This window comes from Caretta caretta, chromosome 25, assembly GCF_965140235.1.
Source record: "Caretta caretta isolate rCarCar2 chromosome 25, rCarCar1.hap1, whole genome shotgun sequence".
In the NCBI taxonomy this organism is placed as follows: Eukaryota; Metazoa; Chordata; order Testudines; family Cheloniidae; genus Caretta; species Caretta caretta.
The window spans coordinates 17,044,452-17,069,062 of NC_134230.1; the positions used below are offsets into that span (position 1 = coordinate 17,044,452).

Sequence of the window (24,611 nt, forward strand, 5' to 3'; positions counted from 1 at the left end):
CCACTGCGCTAGGGGCTGTACAAACACGGAACAAACGCTCCCTGCCCGCAACGGGTATTGACCACAAGCTGAAGTTTATGGCTGTATGCAAATGAGCCTGTGGAATCATGTACATACAATGGTACCTATGGAGCTGGGAAGAATTTGGTAGCCGGCCATGTTGTGGTGGGGAGAGGATTTGGGGTTAGCTGCAAATTTGAGAAAATTTGCATGTCAGAGATATGCAAATAGGCATGCAAATTTTGATGCGCCACGAGGGCAGGTCTGTGCATGGCGGGGGTGATTGGAGAGCACAAGGCTCGGGGGCGGGGCTGGGTTCGCCACTGGCGGATGGAACCCAGGGGCAGCGAGGGAGGCCCAGGAAACTACATCTCCCAGCAGCCCTAGCGCTGGCGGCGCCCAGGCCACTTCCGGGTTGCGGGTCGCTGCGGGAGAGGCAGGTCGCGGTGAGCAGCGACGGGCCGGGCGGGGGGAGCGAGGGGGGAAGTGGGGTGGGCTGGGCTGGGCTGGGGTGGGCTGGGCTGGGCTGGGGGGGAACGATGGGAGGGACCTGGCCTGGGGGGGACCGGGCTGTGGGGGGAGTGATGGGGGGGACCGGGGTGGGCTGGGGGGAACCGGGCTGTGGGGGGAGTGATGGGGGGGACCGGGCTCGGGGGGACCTGGCCGGGGGGGGAGCGATGGGGGGGACCAGGGTGGGCTGGGGGGAACCAGGCTGTGGGGGAGCGATGGGGGGGACCAGGCTGGGGGGGACCTGGCCGGGGGGGGGAGCGATGGGGAGGACCGGGCTGTGGGGGGAGCGATGGGGAGGAGCAAGGGGGGGACCGGGGTGGGTTGGGGGGACCTGGCCGGGGGGGGGAGCGATGGGGAGGACCGGGCTGTGGGGGGAGCGATGGGGAGGAGCAAGGGGGGGACCGGGGTGGGTTGGGGGGACCTGGCCGGGGGGGGAGCGATGGGAAGAACCAGGCTGTGAGGGGACCGGGGTGGGCTGGGGGGAGCAATGGGGGGCCCAGGCTGACTGACTTGGATGCTGGGGACCCCTACCCAAAGGCCAGATCCTGATGCCCTCCCAGCACCAAGCCATAGGGAGGGGAGGTGGGAAAGGCCCGCCAGGCCCCGTCTAGCCCACTCCGGCCGCTGCCGGCCAGTGGAGGGCTGTACGTGGGATTGTCCGTGCAGCATCCCTGCACCGAGCCGCTTCTCTCCCTCTGCCTGAACCAGGGAGCCCTGTGCTGCATCCAAGCTGGAGTCGCCTGTGGAGCGGAGCAACCTGATGGACACCTCGGAGCCCGGGAGCGCTGCCGAGGAGGAGGAGGAGAAGGCGACGGAGCAGAGGCCCAGAACCCGCTCCAACCCGGAGGGGGCCGAGGACCGAGCCTTGAGCGCGCAGGCCAGCGTGGGGAACCGCAGCGAGGGGGAAGGAGAGGCGGCCAGTGCTGATGACAGTCCACAGAGCGCTGCCACGCCCAACGGCAAAGACTGGCAGGTCCCGGCCCAGCCCACGGAGTTCCAGGTCAAGACACCCAGGGTGAACTGCCCTGAGAAAGTGGTGAGTGCCAGAGTCCCGCTCCTGGCCCGCCACCCATTGGGTGGATCTCCTGCATTCTCTGCCAAGGCCCTTCTGGTTGGGGAGAGTCCGCGCCCAGGTCGCTGAGCCGAATGGACCCGATTTAACCCTGCACCCTTCTTTTGGCCATGTGTGTGTTTAAATGTTGCCACTCAGCCGGGCACTGAGGGCTAGTGGTCAATGTAAAGCCGAAGCTCCCAGTGTGATGGGCTCATGAATGATGTGAGATGCTAATGCTGCTGTTTTCTTTAATGCAGATCATCTGCTTAGACCTCTCTGAGGAAATGTCTCTGCCCAAACTAGAATCCTTTAACGGGTGAGCAGCTGCTGTCTATCGGTCAGTGTTTTGTGAATGCCATTAATGCAGTCTAGCAGACAGGGCATCGGCCTGGGAGCCAGGAGATCTGAGTTCTGTTCCCACCTTTGCTACTGACTCCCTGGGCAAATTGCTTCCCTTCTCTGTGCCTCAGTTTCCCCACTTGTGAAATGGGGCTAATGATGCTGACCCTCCTATTGTAAAGTACTTGGAGGTCTATGGATGACAAGGCCTCATGGGGATGGTGAGGAAAGGCATGTGCGACGGTGGGGTCCAGGTGTCAGGCCGATGTTCAAAGCATCAGACAGTGCAGCCCGGAAAATAGTGATGTTACAGTGAGCCAGAGGGGAAAGGCAAAGAGGTTTGAGACTCAGTTCGGATCAGGGGGCTGGCACTCCCTCAACCTCCCCTTAAGGATTTGATGCATGGGTGCTGGGAGAGGAGGGGATGGGAAGGTGTTAGACAGCTGCTGACCTTGGCATGCTCTCTCGCTTGTTCTGTAGATCCAAAACCAATGCCCTGAACATCTCCCAGAAGATGATTGAGATGTTTGTGAGGACAAAGCACAAAATCGACAAATGCCATGAGTTCGCTCTGGTGGTAGTGAACAATGATGCCACCTGGGTGAGTGAGACCCCCGCAGGCCTGGCACTTTCCTTTCGGATACCGAGGAACAGCGAGGCTGCAGCTGTCCAAGCAGCTATCTAGTCGGGTTTTCTACTTCTGACGTAGCTGTTTGTGGTACCCCAGTCCTAGCAGTGAGGTCTTCTGGGAAAAACAGGAGGCAAGCCCCAAATTCCTAACTTGTAGAAGAAGTAGAAAAAATTGAAAAGTGATCTCAAACCCCCCTGGCAGGCCTTCTTTACCCATCATAGAAAATACCCGGGGGCAAGCCTTGGGTGTCACCTTTTCAGATCACCTTTAATAGCCTCTCTCACAACAGGGCCTAGGGGACCCCTCGTGACATCGGGGGTCCCGGTGTGCTAAGCACTGCACAGATACTTTTCTTCTCACACCACCATCCTGGTGTGATTCCAGAGGGAGTCCCTGTCAGTTTCCTTTAACATCTCCTGTCTTGCCTCTTAGCTCTCCGGTTTCACCTCTGACCCCAGAGAAGTGTGCAGCTGTCTGTATGACCTGGAAACCGTGGTCTGCAAGTCGTTCAGTATCCTTTGATGGGGGGTGGGGATTGGGGTCTGTGCTGTAGGTGGATGGGACCGAGATCCTTCTTGCCTTCCAATCCCACAGCGCCGCTGGTCACCCGTGAACACAGTGACATTGGTCTTCAAAACAGGGCTTCTGAGCCCTGCAGCCGCGGAGTCTTTTGACAATGTGCACACGCAGATTCTCCCCTTCTCAGCCCCCTGACTGTCTAGAAACCTTAGAGCCCAACTCAGGCCTGACGTCAGGAACTTCCCAGATCCTGAGAGAGTGAATCCTATTCTGGGAACAAAGGACTGTGTTGTAACGGATATATTTCATAAAGTGTGTATCTGATCTGGGGGATCCTTTGATATTTCTGAGTTGCAGCCATGTTAGTCTGTATCAGCAAAAAGAACGAGGAGGACTTGTGGCACCTTAGAGACTAACAAATTTATTTGGGCATATGAAATGGATTTTAGCCCATGAAAGTTTATGCCCAAATATATTTGATATTTCTGTTATCTGGTGTTTTGCCAGAAGATGGCAGCAGGTCCCAGTGTAAGTGAGCGCTGCCTGTAGGGAACAAATGCAGAGAGATCACAGACATCTCTCCTGGTGTGGTGTCTCAGCTGAGTTTGGCTGGCATTTTCCTAGAGCAGGGGACTGCAGAGTCAGTGCTGATGCACCAGCTAGGAAGGATGATGCAGTGGTTAGGGGCACTGTCCTGGGTCTCTGAAGACCTGGGCTCAGTTCTCTGCTCTGCCATAGACACACTGGCAAATCACTCCTTTCTGTGCCTCGATTCCCCACCTGTCCCATGGGACTAGTAGCCCTGCCCTGGGAGGATAAATACATTAAAGGTTATGAGATGCTCACCTACTATGGTAGCACGTCGCCTAGGATAGAAGGAAAACTTAGCATTTTATTTGGAAATAGTCTGCATGCCCTCCTAAATACGTGTAGATGTTCCAACCTGTCCCCCCACCCTCTAGCGTGTGACCGATCAGAAATGTATGATTGCTTATCACTTACAGTAGCTCCCAGAGGTCCCCCCAACTCGGGCCCCATGGTGCTAGGTGCTACGCAAACCAAGTGCCATGCCAAGTGACCCCCAACAAGCTCACCAGCTAAAAACACCTAATAGCATCTGGAAGGGCCGTGTGTGTGTAAGGACCAGTCCTTATCTCTCGAACCTTAGATCTCGAAGGCCTCTTCAATCTCATGTAAGTTTGCTGCTCCGTGGAAGGCAGAAATTGCAAATATTGCTTTTATAGCTGCATTGCCCCTTTGATCTGAGAGGTTTAGCCAATGTCCAGGGCCTTGTTTCCATTAGGATGAGAAATCAGTTATACGAATCAGGTCTCGTTCTTGGTGTATTCTTGCTGACGGAACAAAATATGGACACCATGTAGAATCAAGCACGTGGGTTTATTACGCACAGTGTTGGCGGAGTGTCACCTTGCTTATTAGCCTCAGAGACACTGCCAAACAATTGATTACAATGGATTTTATGGATTTTCCATGGGTGGAGGGAAATGATGGGGTAGGCAGTCCCAAACCGCTGGATAGGTCTAGCAGCAAGACAAGATAAGCACAGTAGCCAGTGGTCAAAAGGTTACATAATGTCTCCGCCCATGTTTTCAGGTTAACACATGACACTTTAAAGGAAAACACCTGTGTACTAATTAACAATATATAGAGTGTGTTAGTATAAAATATATATGTTGAATTCTGATTTGGGATCCATAGGAATGATGTCGCTTCCCTGATTGTCCGACAGGTACACACTTAGGACAAGCAACAGGACAAATGAAAAGTATATAGCAATAAAGACTGTCTTTTAGTTGTTCATTTGTGTTTCTAAGGCAGGCACTGACAATGGCTTGGAGGAGAGGTGCACATCTGTGAGAGGGAGGATATCGTATCTCATACTGATATGTTTGAACCTCTTCCATAAACTCAAGGCTGGTGTGTAGGAAGGCACCTCTTCTACAGAAGAAACAGGGCCCCTTTCGTTCCTTTGGTCTGTTTGCAACTTTGAGATAAAGCCCTCAATTATAAATTTCCACCTGGCTTCTTGCTGACCAAGCTTATCTGAGCAAAAAGCAAGGTTGTCCTTTGTTCTGCTTCTTCGCTAATATTGTTCACTCTTTGCTAGGCCTCTGTCTTCTTGACCAAACTCTGGATTTTGGGCCTGTAAAAAGAGCTGACGCAGTCTATATATCAGGTTGTAACAAACAGCATCTGGATTTTAGCCCTTCACTTGCTTATTTAAAAAAAAAAAAAAAAGTCCTGTTTCCCTGAACACAGTAGAAACAAACAGCAGCAGGGAGCTTCTTTGCTGAGAGATCCCCGGGTCTGCCACTCCAGCGAGCTCTGTGCCCAAGAAACTCTCTTTCTGCTTCCTGTCAGGGTCCTGCTCAGAATTCCTCCTGCTGGGCTTCTCCAAAACACACAGGCTGCAACTGATGTCCTAGCCCTTGTATCTGCAACCAGGGAAACCCCTCAGACCACGCAGCTTAGCTCTGATCTTATGCCCCGTTATCTGCAGCTGTTTTTATTGCATGTTGTTTGCTCTTTCTGTAGAACCTGAAAGCAGGTGCTTGGCCCATTGGCTTTAACAGAGTCTATGATTATCTTTGGAGCCAACATTCACCTGCTGGTAGCCATGGGCCCCTTCCAGCATAACTGTAGCTGTGTATGTGCTTATTTAGCAGCCCAACCCTGCGGCTTCACAAGCGCATGTGGTGGTATTTCTGAACCGCGTTCTTTCTCTTTAATGGCACAGACAGCAAAAGATCGAGCTGCCGGTGACAGAAAACATCCAGACAATCCCACCTCCCTATGTGGTCAGGACCATCCTGGTGTTTAGCCGGCCAGCCTGTCAGCCTCAGTTCTCCATGACAGAGCAGATGAAGGTAGGTGTTTCCTGGTTTTCCTACTCATTGGGCTGTCCTTGATGCTGCACTCCATGTCGTCCCAGACAGAAAGCAGCATTCCAGTGCTGCCAGATTACTGTCCAGTGGTGGCTGGCTGTCAGAGGTGCTGGGCACTTTCACTGGAATCAAGAACCTTTGTGAATCAGCCATAAACTCCTGCAGTTTTAAAGATCCAATGGTGCCTGCTGGGATCTGACCCCAAAGCCAAGTCTTCTCACGTGCTTGCTATGGGAGGGGCTGGATGGCTCAGGCCAGATAACAGGGAGTAGTTTGCATCCAGCCCAGGTCAGCAGCGATGGCCATAATGATGGCCTGTTTGGAATGAGTTTAATCTTGGCTTGGTTCCCAGCCGACTGGCAATCATGGCACAAAAGCCACTGCTGCAGCCAGCATGAATCGGCCACGGAACCAAAGATTTAAGTGGACCAGAGACACCAGTCTTGTCCTGAGAGATGAAGGGGTCCCATCGGGGGGTGGTGGGGGGTGTGTGAGGTAAAGTCCAGGTGCACTGCTCCTTGCTATACCCAAGGATCTCAAGCGCCGCATAGCTCAGGTTGGTACCTTTCAACCTTTCCCCCGGCCGTTTACCCTGGGATTCTGCTTTGCCATGGAGCCTGCTAATCAGACTCTACAGTAAGAAGGAATGTGTTTTTTTTCCCCCTCTTCTCTACAGAAAATGCTTCAGTGCCCTTATTTCTTTTTTGACGTGGTTTATATCCACAATGGTGCTGAGGAGAAAGAGGATGAGACAAGCTGGAAGGTGAGAGCCCTGTGGGATCCGTAGTGTGATCCACCCTCTCTTGTCTGAATCCTCCCCAATCCATCACACATCGCTTCGGGCAAGGAGGAGGCTCTGGCATCCCTGTCTGTCCTGGGCTGTTTCTTGAACATCCTCACAGTGGTTAAGATCCATCAATATTTTTTTTTCCCTCCCTGAGTGCTGGTTGATGGAGACATTCTTTCAGTCAGCACCTTTTGCGTGTTCCTCCAGCTGTCCAATGGCGACGCCTGCCATGGCAGACATGCTGGCTCCATTCTTAGCCTGTGGCCCAGAGATTGCCATCTTCCTTTTCTGGGGAACGTTCAAGGTAAAAGCTTAGGACATCAACTGAGGACAGAGCCAGTATTTGGGGGTGTCTCCGTGTGTGTATCTGGAGCCACTCTCTATTTTAATAATCTCTAGGATTAGGACTGCAACAGCTGAACAGTGTCTTGAGTCCAATGCTTATTATTAACATCTCAACTCCTGCTGTGGCCCTGGGTATTACAATGGTCTAGGCCTGTACACTGTTGCATATTTGTACTGTAATATCTAGGCCCAATGGGGTTACGCGTCCAGTTTAAACCTTTGTGCTGACTCTGATATTGACCTGTGGGATTGGTATTTCGCTGGTAAATGGTCAGTTCAAACCCAGCCTCGGTTAGTACCATTCTTATTGAGCAAGTGTTGGCATCCCAGTAGGCATCGGCTCGTGATCAGAGTGTACATTTCTAGTGCTGTCTGCCTGAGGATCACATCTGGGTGCTAATGAGTTAATGCTAATGAATTAAACCCCATGGCATCCCAGAGGTCAGACAGCATTATCACCCATTTAACTGATAAGGCAACTGAGGCCTGGCCCAGAGTGACTTGCTTAGAGTCCCAGAGTGGGTCAGTGGCAGAGCTGGGAATAAAACCCAGGTCTCCTGACCCAGCAGTGTGCTTTAGCCGGCCCTTGTCTCATACTCAATGCCTGATTGTAACTGAGCTGCTCTGTCCCTTTCCAGGAGATGTACGCTTTTTTCAGCAACCTGGACACCAAAGGCACCAATTACAAATATGAGGTGTCTGTGACAGGCCCCGCCGTGGAGTTGCACAACTGCATGGCTAAGCTCCTAGCCCATCCCCTCCAGAGGCCCTTCCAGACCCACGCCTCCTACAGCCTGCTTGAGGAAGAAGAGCCAGCAGAAATTGAAGCCACCGTGTAATAAATGATCCTTCAGGTGCCCAGTTCTATCTACCAGTGTTGCAAAATTCAGGAGGCCACTTCTTGCTACAAAGTGTCCTGTGTCCAGGGTACTGTTGAGCCAAAAGTCTGGAAACAGTTTTTTTTTAGTTTACCTGCCCATAGAATTGCTGTCTGACAGATCTCTAGGAAAAGTGTTCATCAAACCAACTCTCTTCATAAAGCTGCCAGTATGAATTGCTTTTAATATTTCGTTGTTGCCAGTTAAAAGGTCGGATCTTTGCATCACAAGATAAAGCTCGTAACAACGGCTTTAACTAGCTGGGCGATTTTCCGCCTCTCTGCGCGTCCAAGGGTTTCACTGGCCAGACGTGTTTCGTTTTAAATAGTTGCAAGGAACACCCATGGGATTTTCCGTTACAGGTGTGCGTTTGCTGGGTTGGCAAGCTCCCGCCTATGTTAACTTCCACGCATCGGTGCAGCCTGGGCTTTTGATTGGCCGCCCCCACCAGGACTAAAGGCCATGCTGGATGTTTTATTGGGCACCCTAAGGGGTCGGCCGGTCTAGTGAAATGATGGTTTAAAGAAAAAGCTTTGCAACAATGTACCTTGAAGCCCAAGCTGGTGAATAAAAGGTTGAAAGGAAACTTTCAGCAAAAGGGTTTCTGGCTCCTTGTCTTGTTTTAAGCCTAGGTCCCTCCCCTGCTGCAGCCCCTGGGGCGATCACGGCTCTCGCCCTTCACTCAGCAGCTTTCCCTGGACATCCCCGCCTGCCCTTCGCACGCGGCCGGGGGTGGGGCTGCAAAGGCCGCGCCGTCGCCCATTGGCTGGGAGGGAGAAGCGGCGGCGGCCAATGAGGAGCGGGCGCGCCGCGGGGCGCGCAGGCGCAGTCGGGGCTGGAGGGAGGTTCGAAGTGGCCGGGCGGGCGCTGGCCGGGGCTGAGGCGAGATGGCGCCGCCGTGAGCGGGACCCCCCCGGGGACGGCTCCGGACCCTGCCCGCGGGCGGAGGAGCGGCGGCGGCCCCGCCTTCCGCGAGATGGGAGGGGGCGGGGGGCGGCCCGGTGTGCGCATGCGCTGAGGGGAGCGGGTTCCCCCCTCCCCGCCCGGAGCCGGCATGAGCCGCGCGGGGCCCGCGGTCCTGGCCGCCCGGCTGTGCGAGGCGCTGCACGGCGAGGAGGCCCCGTAAGCGGGGGAGGGGCGCGCTGCTCGGGGGCAGGTTGCTGTGGGGGGGGAGGGCTTCGTCCGTTGGTAGCAGTGGGGGTGTCACTGCGCTGGGGGGGTTAATCTTTCGGTAGCAGTGGGGGTGTCGCTGTACACTGCACTGGGGGGGTTAATCTTTCGGTAGCAGTGGGGGTGTCGCTGCATTCACTGCGCTGGGGGGGTTAATCTTTCGGTAGCAGTGGGGGTGTCGCTGTACACTGCACTGAGGGGGTTAATCTATAGGTAGCAGTGGGGGTGTCACTGCGCTGGGGGGGTTAATCTATAGGTAGCAGTGGGGGTGTCGCTGTACACTGCACTGGGGGGGTTAATCTATAGGTAGCAGTGGGGGTGTCGCTGCATGCACTGCACTGGGGGGGTTAATCTTTCGGTAGCAGTGGGGGTGTCGCTGCATGCACTGCACTGGGGGGGTTAATCTTTCGGTAGCAGTGGGGGTGTCGCTGCATGCACTGCACTGGGGGGGTTAATCTATAGGTAGCAGTGGGGGTGTCGCTGCATGCACTGCACTGGGGGGGTTAATCTATAGGTAGCAGTGGGGGTGTCGCTGTACACTGCATTGAGAAGGGGTCAGCAGGCAGGTTCGGTGTGCAGTGGGGGTTGCTTCACTTAGGGGGAAGGCACCTTGCTGCTATGGGGCTACCAGGGACACACTGCACTGGTGACAGGAGGTAGCTCGCTGTGCACCAAGGGGCTTGCTACACTGGAGAAACAGGTGCTCACCATGCACATTGCATTGCTGGGGGACTCTCCCCAGTGGGGGGGAAGGGGAAGGGATGTGCAGCACTGGGGAGGGGAGGACTCCCTGTACTAACTAGCTAGCAACTTTGTCCCTTGCTACTGATTCTATGGCTGTTAGTCCCTGGTTTCCACTCAGCCCCATGGAGGGCAGCGCCAAAGCATATAGGCCTATGGTGCTTGTGTGGGTGTGCGTCTGCCAGCTGCCCTGCCCACCCTGCTGTCACATAACAGCACTAATCAAACGTAGGGCGGAGCAGTAGCCAGGCATTAAGGATTCTTCACTGCTTGGTGGCTCATTTCTTGTCCAATTGCCTGAGCTTGTGTCATCTGGGTAGACTAACCTTTTCGGGCAGAGCCTGTGTCTTTGTATGTCTCCAAGAACCTAAGATGCTTCTGAGGGTACATAAATAAGCAATAGTAACCTTGCACTCATTGCAGCTCTGAGCCTGCCTGCTGGTATGAGCCAAAGCATACAATAGTGTGTAGCCCTATGCCATTTATGCAGTACTTTGCTTGAACATATGCAATAACATTTGATGCCTTTTTGCAAATTGTACCTCATAGTCATTGCAATTCCAATGTCAAGCAATTCACTATACTTGTATTATGCTTTCCAAGAAAGTAACTGGTTTTATCTTTGCTGGTTGTATAATGGTAATTCATGGTTATTTTGCACCTTGGTGTGTTTAAGAGGTGGTGATAATGCTTTTCATCAGTAGATCACAAAGCAGATCTGTATCATTATTCCCATTTTATAGATGAAGAAACTGAGGCACAGAGAGGGGAAGTTGTTCCTGCCTAGGGGGATTCTCTCTCTGAAGTGCGGGTAGAAAAAGGCTGCTCTGATGATTGTATGGTAGAAATGAGAGGATTCAAACGCCCCTATATCTTGCTGAAAACAACAAGCTATCTAATCTCAGAACGCAAGGGATATGTCTGGACTTGTTAGTAGAAGCCTGAGGTTTAAGTCTGACTATAACAAGGGGCGGAGCCTTTGCCTTCTCACTGAAAATAGGGCCTCCGGTTAAACAAGTAATCAGGAGAAACAGGAAGAATAAGGAAAGCTATCCGAAGGGGGAGCACCCCACTAGGTGCTGCCTCCGGAAAGCCAGCAGCCAGAGGCAACAGGAAGCTTGTGACGAGTGAAGGCTACTGATAAAGTAGTAGGTGCTCCTTGTGTGCATTGTTTTGAGGGCCAGAAGTTTGTTGCAAAACTTGTAGCAATCTTGAATCACTTGTGAATTACAAGTATATTTCCCCCCACCCGATGAAGAGTGAGAAGAGAAAGTGCGTCTGCAGGCGTTTTAGTGACAAACACATTATTGTTATGAACTGCTGCCAAAACCTTCCTCTTCAGAAAGTGCATTTTACTGTAAGAATGACACCACTTTCTACCCCTCTCCCCAAGAAAAAAACAATCCAGGGGAGAAAAACCTGACCCAAATCAATTTAAGAAAAACAAACAAGTAAATTTTAATAAAATTTAAAGTGTGCATAATGCAGCCTCATGCAGACTTCATCTTGAAATGGGAGACATACATGAGATTCAATGAAGTCTAGTAGGGACTCTGCAATTGCTATAGATTTTATGTGGCAGGTGCTCAGATACCATGGCTAAGGGCAGCAACACAAAACCCTGAAATAGATTTAAAAAAGGAAAAGATTGTTACAAAAAATGTCATTTGTCAGTGGATTATATCTGCTAGGGAACACCAGTCCCTAACCAGCACGTCTGGAGATTTTGGGGGACAAGGAGAGATTCTTGCCAGCAGTGTAACCTCAGTTGAAAGATGCATCTTTAGACATTGAAATTATGTATCTTCTGGCACACCCACTCACATTAGATGATAGACTTCTAATAAATGACAAGTCTATAGTACTGTTATCTGATACTCACATAGTGGAATGACTGTTGTAGAAACTTTAAACAGACATTGTCCCTGCCCCAAAGGTCTTAGTCTCATGTTGAATGGTCCCTGTCTAGTCATGCTGTGTGACTATCCCATGTGGGCAGCGTGTAATTGGTGCCCTGTTGTACATCTGAAGGGATGTGGAAGCACTGCTGAAGCAGGGTGCGGATCCTAACCTGGTTCTGCCAGAAGGAATTGCAGCGATCCATCTGGCTGCTGGCAAAGAAAGGGAAAGTGGGGTTCGTTGTCTGAAGCTGATTCTCCAGTATGGCGGCAACCCAAATGCCAGGTAATCTGGGGAAGCTTTTTTATTTGGGGAGAAGGGGGGCGGGTTTTAGTTAGCCGATGAAGCCCATTTAATACTTTGTGCACTTCAGACGTTAATGAGTTAATCCTTCTCCCTTTCCACTGCAAAGCAACGTCTTTGTTGTTCAGATAGAAAAACTGAGAGGTGAAGTAACTCACCCAAGGTCACACACTAAGCTATTGGCAAAGCTGGGGATAGCTGGGGAGTCCTGCCCCCTAGTCTTGTGCACTAGTCATTGGGAAATCTACCCCAAACTTGTGATCCTGGATTAGTTAACATCTGTCTTTCCTTATGTACACCTAAAAATAACTTTGAAGCACAAAATGAAAGACTTTCTGTTTGGTAGATTATCACAATGTGCTGATGGACGGGAGATTCTTGCTCAAGGTTCTATCTGAGAGCGTTGAAACTGACAGACTGGACACAGATGTGTTCAATGTGAATTGTGTGGCTTTATTTCTCACCTGCTGAAAAGGCAGGGCAATCAGGGAGGTACGTAGTCTGTGCTCCAGTCCAGTGTGGAAAATGTGTGAGATCCGGGTATGCTGGGTCCTGTTGAATCACGTTTGAACTGAAAGATGCTGGAATGACTTTTTGCCTCTCTTTTTTGCACAGCTAAAAAGATGAGATGCATGTGAAGTTTGATCAGAGAAGAATAGTTGTAAACTGTAAACTTGTGAGAAGTGTTACTATTCAAGATGGTCCCATTTCAACCAGGGCGTTGTGAGCCAGTGTTCAGAACTGCATTCAGTATGATAACGTGTCTCAGGGATTTGCCCTCCACAGAATTGCTGTTTAAACCACCCTCTGAAATGTTAAATGTTTGTCACTCTTTTAGAAGTTGCATATACAAAGACAGACAAAATATGAAACTCTGATCTCTTATAAAACAATAATAAACTTCCCCTGAATTATGTGTTTCTTAGAAAGCTTGCAATAATACAAACTGCCACAAACCTTGTTATGGTCTATATCATGACAGGTTGTACAAGGAATGTATGTAACCGTTTTGCAAGATGGAGTCAGCAGTAACAAGTGCCAGGTTCAATATCCCAGGGTCCCTCTTAACAATATAACACAGACCCAGCTTGAGCACCCACCCAGTAATCAATTTTGGTTGGTGTTGGGTTACAAATCATTTGGCAATATAGCTCTGTCTGCTGGATACCTAGGCTGAGTAGGTGTGTTCATGTAAATACCATCTGGTCCTGAAGCCTTTTCCCCCAGCTCATCACTAGCTGTCAGTGGAGAGCTCATTCAGACCTTACGTATAAAAAGAAAAACATTTGTGTGTCTTATCATGTTGATATACCAATATTTAGAGTGGTTGCCGTCCATCCCTCCACTAGACTCAATCATACATTTGACAAGACAATACTAAATGAAATGTGTTTCTTCCTTTGTCAAATAAGGTTGGAAGTAGTTGCAAAATGTTATGTACCAAAATATACGCCAATCAGTGGGTGTTACTCACTATACTGTATCATAATCTCCTGTTTCCTTTGTTGCGTTTTAATAGACACACATTGGCATTTAAAGAATTATTTTCTTAAGGCACATAAAGGTATTGGAATGTAAACCTGGGGCCCTGTGTATTTCAGGTCAATAGAGGAACTCACTCCATTGCATGTAGCAGCTTCTTGGGGATGTTACAAATGCTTGAAGCTGCTACTGAGGAACGGAGGGGACCCAAATCTCGAAGACCAGGTTCGTATAATTATAATTTCAGTGTTGTCATCTTCTCCAGGCTCTTGCTAACTAACTTAGGGACAGGCATTTCTCAGGGCTGTGATGGATTCTCTCATCACTTTATCTAGTCTTCTAAATCGGATCTTTCTAACTGATACACTCTAGCTCAACTTGTGGGCTTGATGCAAGACTTGCTGGGTGATGTTCTGTGGCCTGGGTTATGCCAGAGGTCAGACTAGATAATCATAGTGGTGCCTTCTGGCCTTAAGATCTATGAATCTATAACCAGTGAGGGCCCTGAATGGAAAACCATGTCTCCTTATAGTCCTGAGCAGAGATTACTGCCTGGGTCGAACTGACTGGTGATTTTATGATGTGGGTGAATGTCTTTTAGGGATTAGAGGCCACCAGATTTGTTCCATTTGTCACTTTGAGCAAGAGCGGAAACATTAATGTATTAAACAGTCTGTGGCCCTGAGCACTTGTCATTAAAGCTTATTATTTAACTGCCAGTTCTGTTCAAGGCAGAAATAAAAGCATGGTCCCTGCCCTGAGGAGCTGACATCTCATGGCTATGTTGCAACAGGAAGATCCACCTATATTCATTCACCCCATGGTGAGCCTTTTGCTTCACCTGGGTACAGTATTCTTCTACACCCTGATTCCTGTTGCGTTGCTGTGCGCAGTTAAACAGCTGCCACGTTCCACCTCAGAGATGGCTGCATTTCAGTAATGAATGAAGTGATTCCTCCATTAATAAAGTGCTTTGGTGTGATCAGCACTATTTAAATACAGCTTCTTCTTATTCCACTAGAACCCTTTACTGTTTAGCTTGAGACCCTTTGTCTCTGGAAACTACATACATCACCTGCATAACGGGCAGTCTTCTTCCAGCCTAAGGTTGGCGAGCCTCCAGATGTGGCTTTCCAGCTGAGTAGCGCAGCATGGTCTCACCTTTACACTTGGGTGGTTCCCAGCAGAGTGTTTCCCCTTGAGAAGCAGAGCATGATCAGGTGGTATGTGTTTAATCCTCTTTTTTTTTTTTTTTTTTTTTTGGTGCCTTTGCTCTTCAGGATGGAAACAGAGCAATCGACTTAGCCTTGGAACAGGGAAACAAGATGTGTGTGCAAATCCTGCAGGGCTTCCAGCATGCCTGTCTCCCAGAGGAGGCTGATGGAGCAAACATGCACACATGTAAGTGCAGTAAGCATTTCTGAATGAGTGCTGGGCTTGTGCTTCTGAACTGTGAATGCCCTCATTTGTAAGGGCTTCAGCTGCCTCGGGAGAATCACCTTCTCACGAGCTCTGTCTGGCCCCTGTTTGAAGCAGGAATTGACACTTAAATAAGTGCAAAATTGTATTTAAAAAACCCAACACTTAACACATTCCCTGCAATAAGTGCTGGGGAAAGGCTTTGGATTCTGGGCCGCTGTCTGTTTGCAAACTTCCTCCCACAAACCATCTGTCTCAGCCCTGACTTGGAGAGACCATCTCCGTGGCGCTGAGAGGGTACTGTAAGCCTCTGGCCCCTCAGTCTTTGGTCTCTCTACTGACCGAGCAAGGCACTGAACAACTAACAGATGAGGACTCTTGCTGTTCATTGCCTGATATGACCTAGAAATGAAAGGCTCTGGATCCCCCTGACCCAGTCCCACAAACTGTTCTCAAGCATTTTCACTTATCTGCAGTCTAGAAAAACTGAAGCAGACTGGATTAATGCTCCGTATTGCTGTGATAATAATAATACCCAGCTCATAGGTAACACTCTTCATCAGTCGATCTCAAAGTGCTTCACAAAGCAGAGCAGTAGTAGTATCCCCATCTTACAGATGGGGAAACCGAGGCACAGGGAAGAGAAGTGACTTGACCAAGGTCACCCAGCAGGCCAGTGACTGGGAATAGAAACCAGGTTTCCTAAGCCCTAGTCCTGTGCGCTGTCCACTAGGCAACACTGCCTCCTTTTGAGTTGTACTGTGCTTTGATTTGATTTAAAAATGAAGCCTGACAGCATGCTGTGAGGTGCTTCCCACATTACACGCGAGTGAACTGAGACAGACAGGTGAGGTGACTCTCTCAAGGTCACACATGGAGTCAGTGGCAGAGCAAGGAATAGTTTCTAGGAGGTCTGGTGCCCGACTGTCTGCTTTGCCAACAAGGTGGTACTGCAGATGAACTGCTCTGTGTGTTTCGTTAGCATGGTTTGTAAGACGCAAACATATGTTGATGTTTGCTGTTTTAATATAATGAACACTGGTGTGTCGCTCTATCTTGTACAGTCTGCCATGAAGACTTCAGAAGAACTGAGAGCTTCCTTTCCATTCTGACTGATGACTACACAGAAACCGGTATCATCTCAAGTCTTTCTGAAGCGTGGGATGAACCTGGACTGCTCAGCAGCACCCAAAAGTGTCTGCCGGACAGGAGTCCCAGTAACGCAGGGCTGGGTGTCACCTTTAACAACGCGGCAGCTGCCGATGCAAGTGGCCGGCTGAGTTGTATCCCAGGGAATCTCCAGGACCATCCGTGCGGTTCAATGCCCCTGTCCACATTGGCCTTTTGTGCCTATTCACACCCGGGGCGTTCCCAAGGACCTTCCACTTTGTCTGACAACGATCCTAGCAGCCGTCCTGGCCTACCTCAGCCAGTACTGTCCAGCACTTGGCTTTCAGCCAGTAATGAGCCTCAAGAACTAACTTCAAGTCTGACTACAACACAGGGCCTTCCTGGGGATGAAGCTTCTGCTTCTCCTTCCTCAGAGACAGACAATGGTTTGACACCACCTGGCCGTGGCTATGAAGACACAACAGATGGTGGTCACGATCTGTCTTCCCAGCCAGTGCCTTGCCAGGATGAATCCATTTCAAAGGAGCCCATGATCTTCTCTCAACCACAGCGTTGCAGCATGAGCCATGCAGTGCGAGCACGGAGAAGTGTCAGTTTCTGTGAGTCCCCTAAAATTTTCCCCCTCCGTAACAATGGGAACTGGAAGGAAAGCCCTTCCGGGCCATGCTGCAACCCCAGAGCTAGTGATGCCAACGGGACTATGGGCCTGTCCCAGCTCAGTGACTTCCTCAATCTCGAAATGTTAGGAAAGGTGAATGGCCAGGAAGGATTGGATGTCACATCCCCAGACCACGTGTACCTGTTCTGTCGGGCCAACTCCACAGCCATTTATGACTTGGAAAAGACAGTGATGGATCCAACGTTCCTGGCCAGAACGCATGAAAATTCAGACTCTCCCTTCGCCACTGGACAGGTGCTTAGCGGAGGCCCCGAGAGCAGCGGCAGCCAATATGGCAGCTGTGACAGCGACTGTTACATTAGTGCCATAGATGCTTCTGACCACAGTGAGCTGAAGAAATGCTTGGAAGGGAAAGATGGCTGTACCGGTGGAGATACACAATGCTGCAGCTCTTCTCTGTGTGCCGGGGACGGAAGTGCTGATTCCAGCTGCACTGGCAGCAAAGATGGGAGTTCACGAGCGTGCTTAGGCAAACAGTTGATGGCCAGCACCACAGGTCAGAGCTGCGAGAAGCTGGTAGAAATGCCATCTGCAATGGAAACAGTTATGCAGCACGTGTCCCGCTCCGAGTCACAGAACACAGAGATTGCAAGAGGAAGGCATTTATGTGCTAGTTCTGAAGCATCCCATATTAGCAGGGATGGTTCTGGTTTGACCTCTGCTGGGAAGCCAGCTTCAGAGCTGTGTACCTGCGGCACTGCACACGAATCTCTCAAAGACATGGGGATATCGAGCCCTTCCCAAGCGTTACAGGCTGAGTGTGTCCCTTACAAGCAGAATGACAGAGGCTCAAACATCTTGTCAACTCAGCAACCACATCAGTTGACACCGGCTGCTGTTGCAGTTGAGGAGGCTGGTCCTCGGGAAGCTGCCTCCACTGTGAACTACAGGCAAATTATTGCAGACTGGGTACTGCAGGGTAAATTGAAGGGGATGGTGCTTTCCACAGAGAGCAGTCTCTCTGCAAGGACAGAACTGACCAGTAGCCAGTGGGTAGCAAGAAAAGCCGATATTCAGGAATGGGATCCCTCTGCAAATGGGTGTGACCCAGAGACAGCGGACACGGTGCTGCTAGGCGGGGCCACGGGTGGGATGCCGGACATGGGGACGCCAGGTGGGGCCGCAGGAGGGACGCCGGACACGGGGACGCCAGGCGGGGACATGGAAGACAATAGCAGAGAGGAAGAAATGAACGGCAACCCATTCAGAGGGAGATCGGTAAAGCCTCCCAGTCTGAGCAGTGAAGCTGACACCTTAGTGATCCAGTGCCTTGCCAGTCCCGCTGACAGCTCTGGAGAAGAGGAGCTCTCTTACTTGAGTGAGACAGAGAAGATGTTTCCCACAAAGTCCTTCCACTCACCACTGCTTCCCTGCCACGTCACCCCCAGAACAAAGAGCCGCTTGACGTCCGCAGCGCGTGACAGCAACTCCTCCTCATCGCTCTTCGAGGAGACGCTGGAGATGCCAAGGCGGCCCAGGAGAATTAGGAGCCCCCAGGGGATGCCTTGGATGCCAGTTGGCCCTGCCCCCTGTCTGGAAGGTAATACCGCAGGGGGGAGCTGGGTCGCTCCGGGAGGTGAAAATGCATCTTGTTGGGAAGCAGAAGAAACGAATGACCTGGATGATACTGAAATAATCGCAAAAGCCACTAGCCGCTCAGGGTCCTCTGCTGGTCGTAGCAGCTACCCAGATGCCAGCCCCACGGTGCTGCTAGACTCTGATGGGGGCACCAATGAGCAGGCCTTGTCTGGTAACAAGGGCGAAGCCAAGCCAGGTGCTGCCTGCCACGGTGGCATCCCTCCCCACCTCCCAAGCTCCGATACAGACAACCCTCCATTAGACAGCATGTGGCTGACGGAGGATGGGGAGGGTCATTGCACAGACCCAACATGGCAGGTTGCTCTCACCAAGCCCCTTGGTGCAACAGCCTTCTCCCAGGCTGAGTCCGATGCTGTGAGTGAGGAATGTGGGAGAGTGTTGCTCAGTGCGTGCCTGCAAGAGGAGCGCCGTCAGCCTCAGCTGGATGCCAAGAGGCAGCCTGGTCCCTCCAGGGTTAGTTTCAGTCGGCTATCTTCCAGGAGGCCTTCTCGGGCAACGTCTGCCACCGACCACCTGTCAGGGAGGCTGAGCCCCGTGCTGGACTCATGCAGCCAGGACTTTCCCCTCTCACCCGGCGGCCGCCCTGTGAACCTCAGTACCTGTGAGCCAGTGGAATATCTCTACATGGACGAGGAGAAAGGGTACGCGCTAATCGAGCGTCACGTCCCGTGCACGGACAACGCATCTGTCCTTGCAGACACTACGAGCTCCGATGACACTATCGTTTATGACTGGAGAGCCTACCAGAGCAAACTGGCGGAGCAGGAGAGCAAGGAGAACCAGCCACCGCAGTGCAAGGCACCAGTGGCAACCTCCAGGCTGCATCTCCTTTCCGACGAGGCCCTCATTAGGAAGCTGAGAAAGCTGGGTGCGAACCCAGGGCCCGTTACGGGTCTAACGAGGAAGCTCTACGAGCAGCTGCTCGACAAACTGATGAAAGATCCGAACACCCAGGCCAGGAAGAGGTCTGCAGGTAAGCAGTTTCTTTTAGGGAATAGGTGGGTGTGGAGCTTTTAGCTAAGCTGTTCTGTCAGAGGCCAAGTCAGCATGGGAAAGCTGCACCTGTTTAAATTGATTAAGTTAAACTCCTGCAGAGTCCTGCTCCAATTTAAACCGGGTACATTTGATTTAGCTAAAGTGGATTAGGAACCTGAAATAAGCCCCTCGCCAACTGAAATCAGTGTCAACACAGGGATTTGCACTGGTTTTACTAAATCGGTTTAAACAAGTGCAGCTTTCCTATGTGGACAAGGTCTGCAACATTAACATTTTAACAGATTTTTCTGTTGCTGCTTTTCCAGTCCTGGGGCCTGCTCTTGTCTACGCACAAACTTGCACTGGGTTAGTTAAACCAGTTCAGGCCGCAGTGTGGACACTATAATCTTGGTTTAGCTTAAATCTGTTGCTAATAGACTTAGGGCTTGTTTATGCTTGAAATGCTGCCGTGGAACAGCAGCTGCGCCACTGTAGCGCTTCCGTGTAGATGCAACCTGTGCTGACGGCAGGCGTAGCTAATCCCCCTCCCTGCGAGGCAGTAGCTAGATCGATGGAAGCGTTCCTAGCACTCTGTTCACGGGGGACGGGGCAGCTTAACTACGTCACTCAGGGGGGTCGATTTTTCACACACACCCCAAGCAACATAGCTGGGTCAGCCAAACTTTTTAGTGTAGACCAGGCCTCAATCTGCTTGAACATGAAATAACGTCCCACATGGCCTTTGGCATCAGTTTGACAAAATTGGTTTAAACTCTCACCTCAAATTAAACCAGTGCAGCTCCTGTGTACAGAGGTTTCTTTAAAGGTGCATTTGAGTCCACATCACTGCAGACCCCAAAGAAAGCAACCACTTACATGACCCCTTTTCTCCCCTCTGCCATGCCAACCCCCTTGGTTTGTTCCACGAGCTCTCTTTCTGTTAAAAGCATCACTGCTAGAGGAATCATTCCTTGACAGCATCAGAAAGCATCTACTGCCCCTTCCAGGTGTCGTGTTGCGTTGCTCAGTTACCAAGCCTGGACTCCACTCTGTATTGGCTCTGAGGCACTAAACGCTACCAGTTCACTATGGTGACCTCTCCCAACAGCCCAGAGCACCTAGTCGGACATTCAGAGCCAGAGAATTAAGTGGCATTAATCCCAGTTGGGTCCGACTGCTGCTGAGGCAGTTTGGAATGGCCGGATTTCTTTGTAGCTTTGCCCCCGCTGTGATGTGGTGACGTTCACTTAAAGGACTAGGAAAGGCTGGCTATCCGGAGGCCGAGAGGACGGTAATCAGTGTAAGGAAACACAAACCGATAGCCCAGATCCAGAGCGTACGTATCTGGTAACCTACAGCCCAGAGTGCTGCAGTCACTAGATTTCTGCTGTTGTGATGTCTCTTGGGAAGAGACGACAGCTGCGTGCTCTCTGGCATGTCCAAATTACTCCACGTTGCCTAGCCATCTCTGGCTCGCTTTGCCTTGTCTAATCTAGCTGTACGCTCTCTTTCTCCCCCTCCCGCCTTTCTGGGGGTGTGTGTGTGTGTGAAATGGGCACAGGACTCAGCCCTGAGCTGGCCTCTGCGCTAGAGGCTTTTCAGATCCCCGACTGCAAGGACGACGACATGGTTCTCTCCAGACAGTTCGACAAGCCCGACAAGAACAGGAAGTGGAGGGAGGGCGTGCTGAAGTCCAGCTTTAACTATCTGCTGTTGGACCCCAGGTATGGCCTCTCTTCCCAGCTCTCTCCCTGCACCATGTCCACGCAGAGCGGCTTTTGCCATCTGTCTCTTAGGGGGTCTCTCTGAACTCTTCGCCCGTAGGGACGAGGTTTGCAGGTCCCCACATCTGACCTGCTTTAAAACTGCCATCTCCTGGGGAAGGTCCACTAGGAGAACTTTCTCTTCTACCCTACTGCTCCGTTGGCAGGAGTGCCTCTGCTGTCCTATTCCTGCAGGACCTACGTGGGGTCAGGGGAGATGGTTTATGCCGTGTTTGTACCAGCAGGGAACTGATGCCCGCTGGCCAAGATTTTCCGAAGTGACTGGTGATTTTTGAGACCCCTTAAAAGAGCCTGAGCTAATAACAATACACAGAAACTAGCCGGGGCCCCAGAGGAGTCCTGCGGGGCAGCAGCCTGCTGAGAAGTAGCTCAGCCGGAGACTTGGGGCGTGTGTAAGGAACAGCAAATGAGACCAAACCCTTCTACACACAGTGTTGCCTCCTCTTGCAGGGTGACTCAGAACTTACCTTTCCGCTGCCAGCACCTGAGCCAGGCTGACTGCTTTAGGATTTTCGTCAGTGCCATCTTCTACGTGGGCAAAGGAAAACGCTCCCGACCCTACAGCCACCTCTACCAGTCCTTAACTCACTACAAAGGTGGAAAGAAGCAGGTAACTGGGCAGGGGAGTCATAAAACAAACAGCCACTAGGCGGCGATAGGCCCTAAACAAGACTTTTCTGCTCTGCCCGAGGTTTAAAACCCACATTTAACACAAGCGCTGTACAGATGAGATCAGCGTAAAGCTGGCCCTCACTGATTTACACAGGGCCAGGATCTGGCCCGAAGCTGTTTAGTCCCCTGTGGAAAGGGGTGTGGGGTGTGCATGCCTCAGGAGAGCCCTTTAACATCAAGGTTTGCCACTTTGACTCCTGCGCTGCCTGGTAGTGACAGGAAGCTGGTACCAGCTGATGGCTGGGTGCTGGGAGCCGGCCTGCTTTGTGGATGGAAAGGGCTTCGGGCCTAAGGGCTCTTACCTGGCACCGTTCACACTTGTACCACTTGTCAATGAGGGCCTGGAGAGATGGCTGTTCCGTGGAGAATGACCAGGAACCTGTCAGGGGACAATGAGCTGGCTGCTCCAGATCTGGCTGAGAACCAGTTGGAAGAATAAAATTGCTTGGATTTAAATGTCTCTGGGAATGGCCCATGCCCAGTGTGTCTCACGGGATAACTTGCCCCCCCAGTGGTTTTCAACCTGTGGTCTGCAGATCCCTAGGGGTCCGCAGACTGTCTAAGATTTCCAAAGGGGGCTGCACCTCCATTCAAAATTTGTTTTAGGGGTCTGCAGATGAATGAAGTTTGAAAACCGCTGTGTTGGAAGGTTTGTAGTCACCACTGTGTCCCCCGCAGGCGTGCCCCAAAGTGCAGCAGATCCTGGACATCTGGGCGGGCGGCCAGGGCGTGATCTCCGTGCACTGCTTCCAGAACGTCATCCCAGTGGAAGCTTACACGCGGGAGGCCTGCTTGGTGGATGCGATTGGTAAGGCAGTAGCAAGTAGCACAATGGTTTTGTCCTAGGTTTACACGAGCTTCCCCCCCTCCCCGAAATCCTTTAAAGACACCCCCCATCTGGCCATTCCCTCCATAGCCCCACGGTGATGTGGTTTAGAAGGGGAGGGGCTGGACTCTGAGCCCACGACTGGGAGCCCCAACTCTGAGGTTCCAATCCCAGCTCTGAAACTGAATCCCCCCCGCGTGACCTTGGGGAAGTTTTCCCAGCTCCGTGCCTCGGTTTCCCCATCTGTAAAGGTGGAATGGCGATGACAACTTGCCTCCTAGTGGGGCAGGGAGGGTTGGCTTGTTTATAAAGCACTTTGAAGATGAAATATTTGTTCTTGGTTTCACGTGAACCTCAGTCTGCTCACCCTTCTGAGCTTCTAGCCATCCCATCCTCTTGAGTTCAAGGGGCTCGGAGCCTGGGGCAAATGTACACTGTTTTTTCGGGGGGGAGAAAGGATTTGCCTCTATTGTAAAGCAGGTTTAACTGTCTCTGCGTCAGAGCCTGTCTGGCTCTCTCTGCAGCCAGGTTGCCGTTTCCTGTTTTCAGTCTCTCTCTGATTCAGTTGCAGCTGGGAGCTATGGGCAGGCAACGCCTCCTGCACTCTGCTGGAAAGACTTCCCCGTGTTGGGGGGGGCCTAGCTTGAACGCGCCCTGCCTGAATCGGGGGCGGATGGGAGGGATGGGGGCTGTCACTGAGCTGAACTCACTCCTGACACGAGCAGCTGCGACTCTGTTGCGCTCCATGGAAACGCACCTCCTTCAGCAGCCTTCCCGTAGGCAGCCAGAGAGAAGTTTCACATGGCTGGAACAGGACGGGGGTGATTCCGCTGGGGGGTGAGGAGCGGGGGGAATCAAGCTGTGGGCTCCCCTGCTAGTGAAACCGTCTGACTCCACCACCTCCTTACAGTAGAAGGCTTGAGTGAGCATGCTTCCCCTTCCCCTTCCAGGGTTAAAGATGCTCACCAATCAGAAGAAGGGGAATTACTATGGCGTTGTGGCAAGCTGGCCCATGAAGCGTCGCCGGTGCCTGGGGATTCACATGCTGCACAGGGCCATGCAGATCTTCCTGGCGGAAGGGGAACGGCAGCTGCGTCCCGCAGACATCCAGATTGGGCAGTGAGGATGCTCCCGGCTGGCAGCTGCAGCACCAATTGGATGACTGCGTATGGTGAGCCGGGGAGGTGTACGGCTCGCAGAGGGGCTCTTAGCCAGACGGGGTCTTGGAGTCATTCACCACCGGCAGCAGGGCTGAAACTTGCTGCTCGAGAAAAGGGGAAATCCAAGCTGCTGTGGAATTGACCCCTGCTCACCTCTCCCTAGAGAAGGGGGAGCGTTAAACTGCACTTGGCCAACTGGCCGTGGAAGGTGCCTCCTGCCTGCCGGGGGGGGGATTTTTAATCACTGAAACGTGAATTAAATTTGTCTTTTATCTCTGCTGCTCTGAGGTTTGGCAGGACCCTCGAGAAGTCAGGAATAAAGAACACCCGGGGGTTTTACAGCGTTTGTAGGAAGCGGAATCATTCTCTAGTGTCATGTGCTGACCGGCATGTGAGGGGCAGGGGAGTTTTAAACATCGTACCTGTTAATGTCTGTTCATGTTCTTGATTCTGTCTGTGGAATTGCGCATGGAGAAAGAGCTGCGGGAGAGCCGGCGCTGGGGAGCACGCCCTTTTACATACTGCTAGTTTTTGTGCTGCTTGAAGGTTTGTATTTTTTTAACTTTTTTATTATTCTTCCCTAAGTGTGTTTTTTTAAAAAATAAATCACTGTGGATGGCTCTTAACTCAGAAGTAGAAGCTTTTCAGCCTGTCTGTCTGCAGGGATCTGAGCTGGGTCTCGTCTCAGTCCATCCCCCAGCCTCTGTTCTGCTTTGTGAAGCAAACAGTGCAGGATCATTCCTCCTCCCCATCTCCACCCCGAAGTAGGGAGAGGTGTTGGGCTTCCCTGTTCCTTCTCTCA

At 51.6% G+C, this 24,611-nt stretch overlaps 2 protein-coding genes across 5 annotated transcripts; both read left to right on the plus strand.

The window, feature by feature from the left end:
* The first annotated feature begins 353 nt into the window (after window positions 1–353).
* Window positions 354–8,570, plus strand: BABAM1 (BRISC and BRCA1 A complex member 1). 3 transcript variants are annotated; one of them, XM_048830748.2, is made up of 9 exons: window positions 354–446; window positions 1,219–1,546; window positions 1,822–1,880; window positions 2,384–2,504; window positions 2,967–3,045; window positions 4,222–4,246; window positions 5,812–5,941; window positions 6,636–6,722; window positions 7,730–8,570. In XM_048830748.2, the coding sequence occupies exons 2-9, from the start codon at window positions 1,271–1,273 to the stop codon at window positions 7,928–7,930; spliced, it is 978 nt and encodes a 325-aa protein (XP_048686705.1). In that variant the 5' UTR covers window positions 354–446; window positions 1,219–1,270; the 3' UTR covers window positions 7,931–8,570. The 3 variants fall into 3 exon arrangements, with proteins under 3 accessions (XP_048686705.1, XP_048686706.1, XP_074979249.1); XM_075123148.1 differs by lacking the exon at window positions 354–446 and having other exon boundaries at window positions 1,000–1,546; XM_048830749.2 differs by lacking the exons at window positions 354–446; window positions 6,636–6,722 and having other exon boundaries at window positions 999–1,546.
* A 235-nt stretch (window positions 8,571–8,805) lies between these two features.
* ANKLE1 (ankyrin repeat and LEM domain containing 1) lies at window positions 8,806–24,442 on the plus strand. Of its 2 annotated transcripts, XM_048830730.2 has the most exons (9): window positions 8,806–9,091; window positions 11,912–12,064; window positions 13,684–13,789; window positions 14,845–14,965; window positions 16,048–19,365; window positions 20,929–21,091; window positions 21,602–21,761; window positions 22,502–22,631; window positions 23,600–24,442. In XM_048830730.2, the coding sequence occupies exons 1-9, from the start codon at window positions 9,024–9,026 to the stop codon at window positions 23,770–23,772; spliced, it is 4,392 nt and encodes a 1,463-aa protein (XP_048686687.2). In that variant the 5' UTR covers window positions 8,806–9,023; the 3' UTR covers window positions 23,773–24,442. The 2 variants fall into 2 exon arrangements, with proteins under 2 accessions (XP_048686687.2, XP_048686689.2); XM_048830732.2 differs by lacking the exon at window positions 11,912–12,064.
* The last annotated feature ends 169 nt before the right edge of the window (window positions 24,443–24,611 follow it).

Excerpts from the sequence above, each read along its gene's own strand:
- BABAM1 (XM_048830748.2), top strand. The coding sequence starts at position 1,271 with ATGGACACCTCGGAGCCCGGGAGCGCTGCCGAGGAGGAGGAGGAGAAG. Across the intron at positions 1,547-1,821 it reads TGAACTGCCCTGAGAAAGTG|ATCATCTGCTTAGACCTCTC; the intron begins GTGAGTGCCAGA and ends TCTTTAATGCAG. Across the intron at positions 5,942-6,635 it reads CCATGACAGAGCAGATGAAG|AAAATGCTTCAGTGCCCTTA; the intron begins GTAGGTGTTTCC and ends TCTTCTCTACAG.
- ANKLE1 (XM_048830730.2), top strand. The coding sequence starts at position 9,024 with ATGAGCCGCGCGGGGCCCGCGGTCCTGGCCGCCCGGCTGTGCGAGGCG. Across the intron at positions 12,065-13,683 it reads GGCGGCAACCCAAATGCCAG|GTCAATAGAGGAACTCACTC; the intron begins GTAATCTGGGGA and ends TGTGTATTTCAG. Across the intron at positions 21,092-21,601 it reads TATCTGCTGTTGGACCCCAG|GGTGACTCAGAACTTACCTT; the intron begins GTATGGCCTCTC and ends CTCCTCTTGCAG.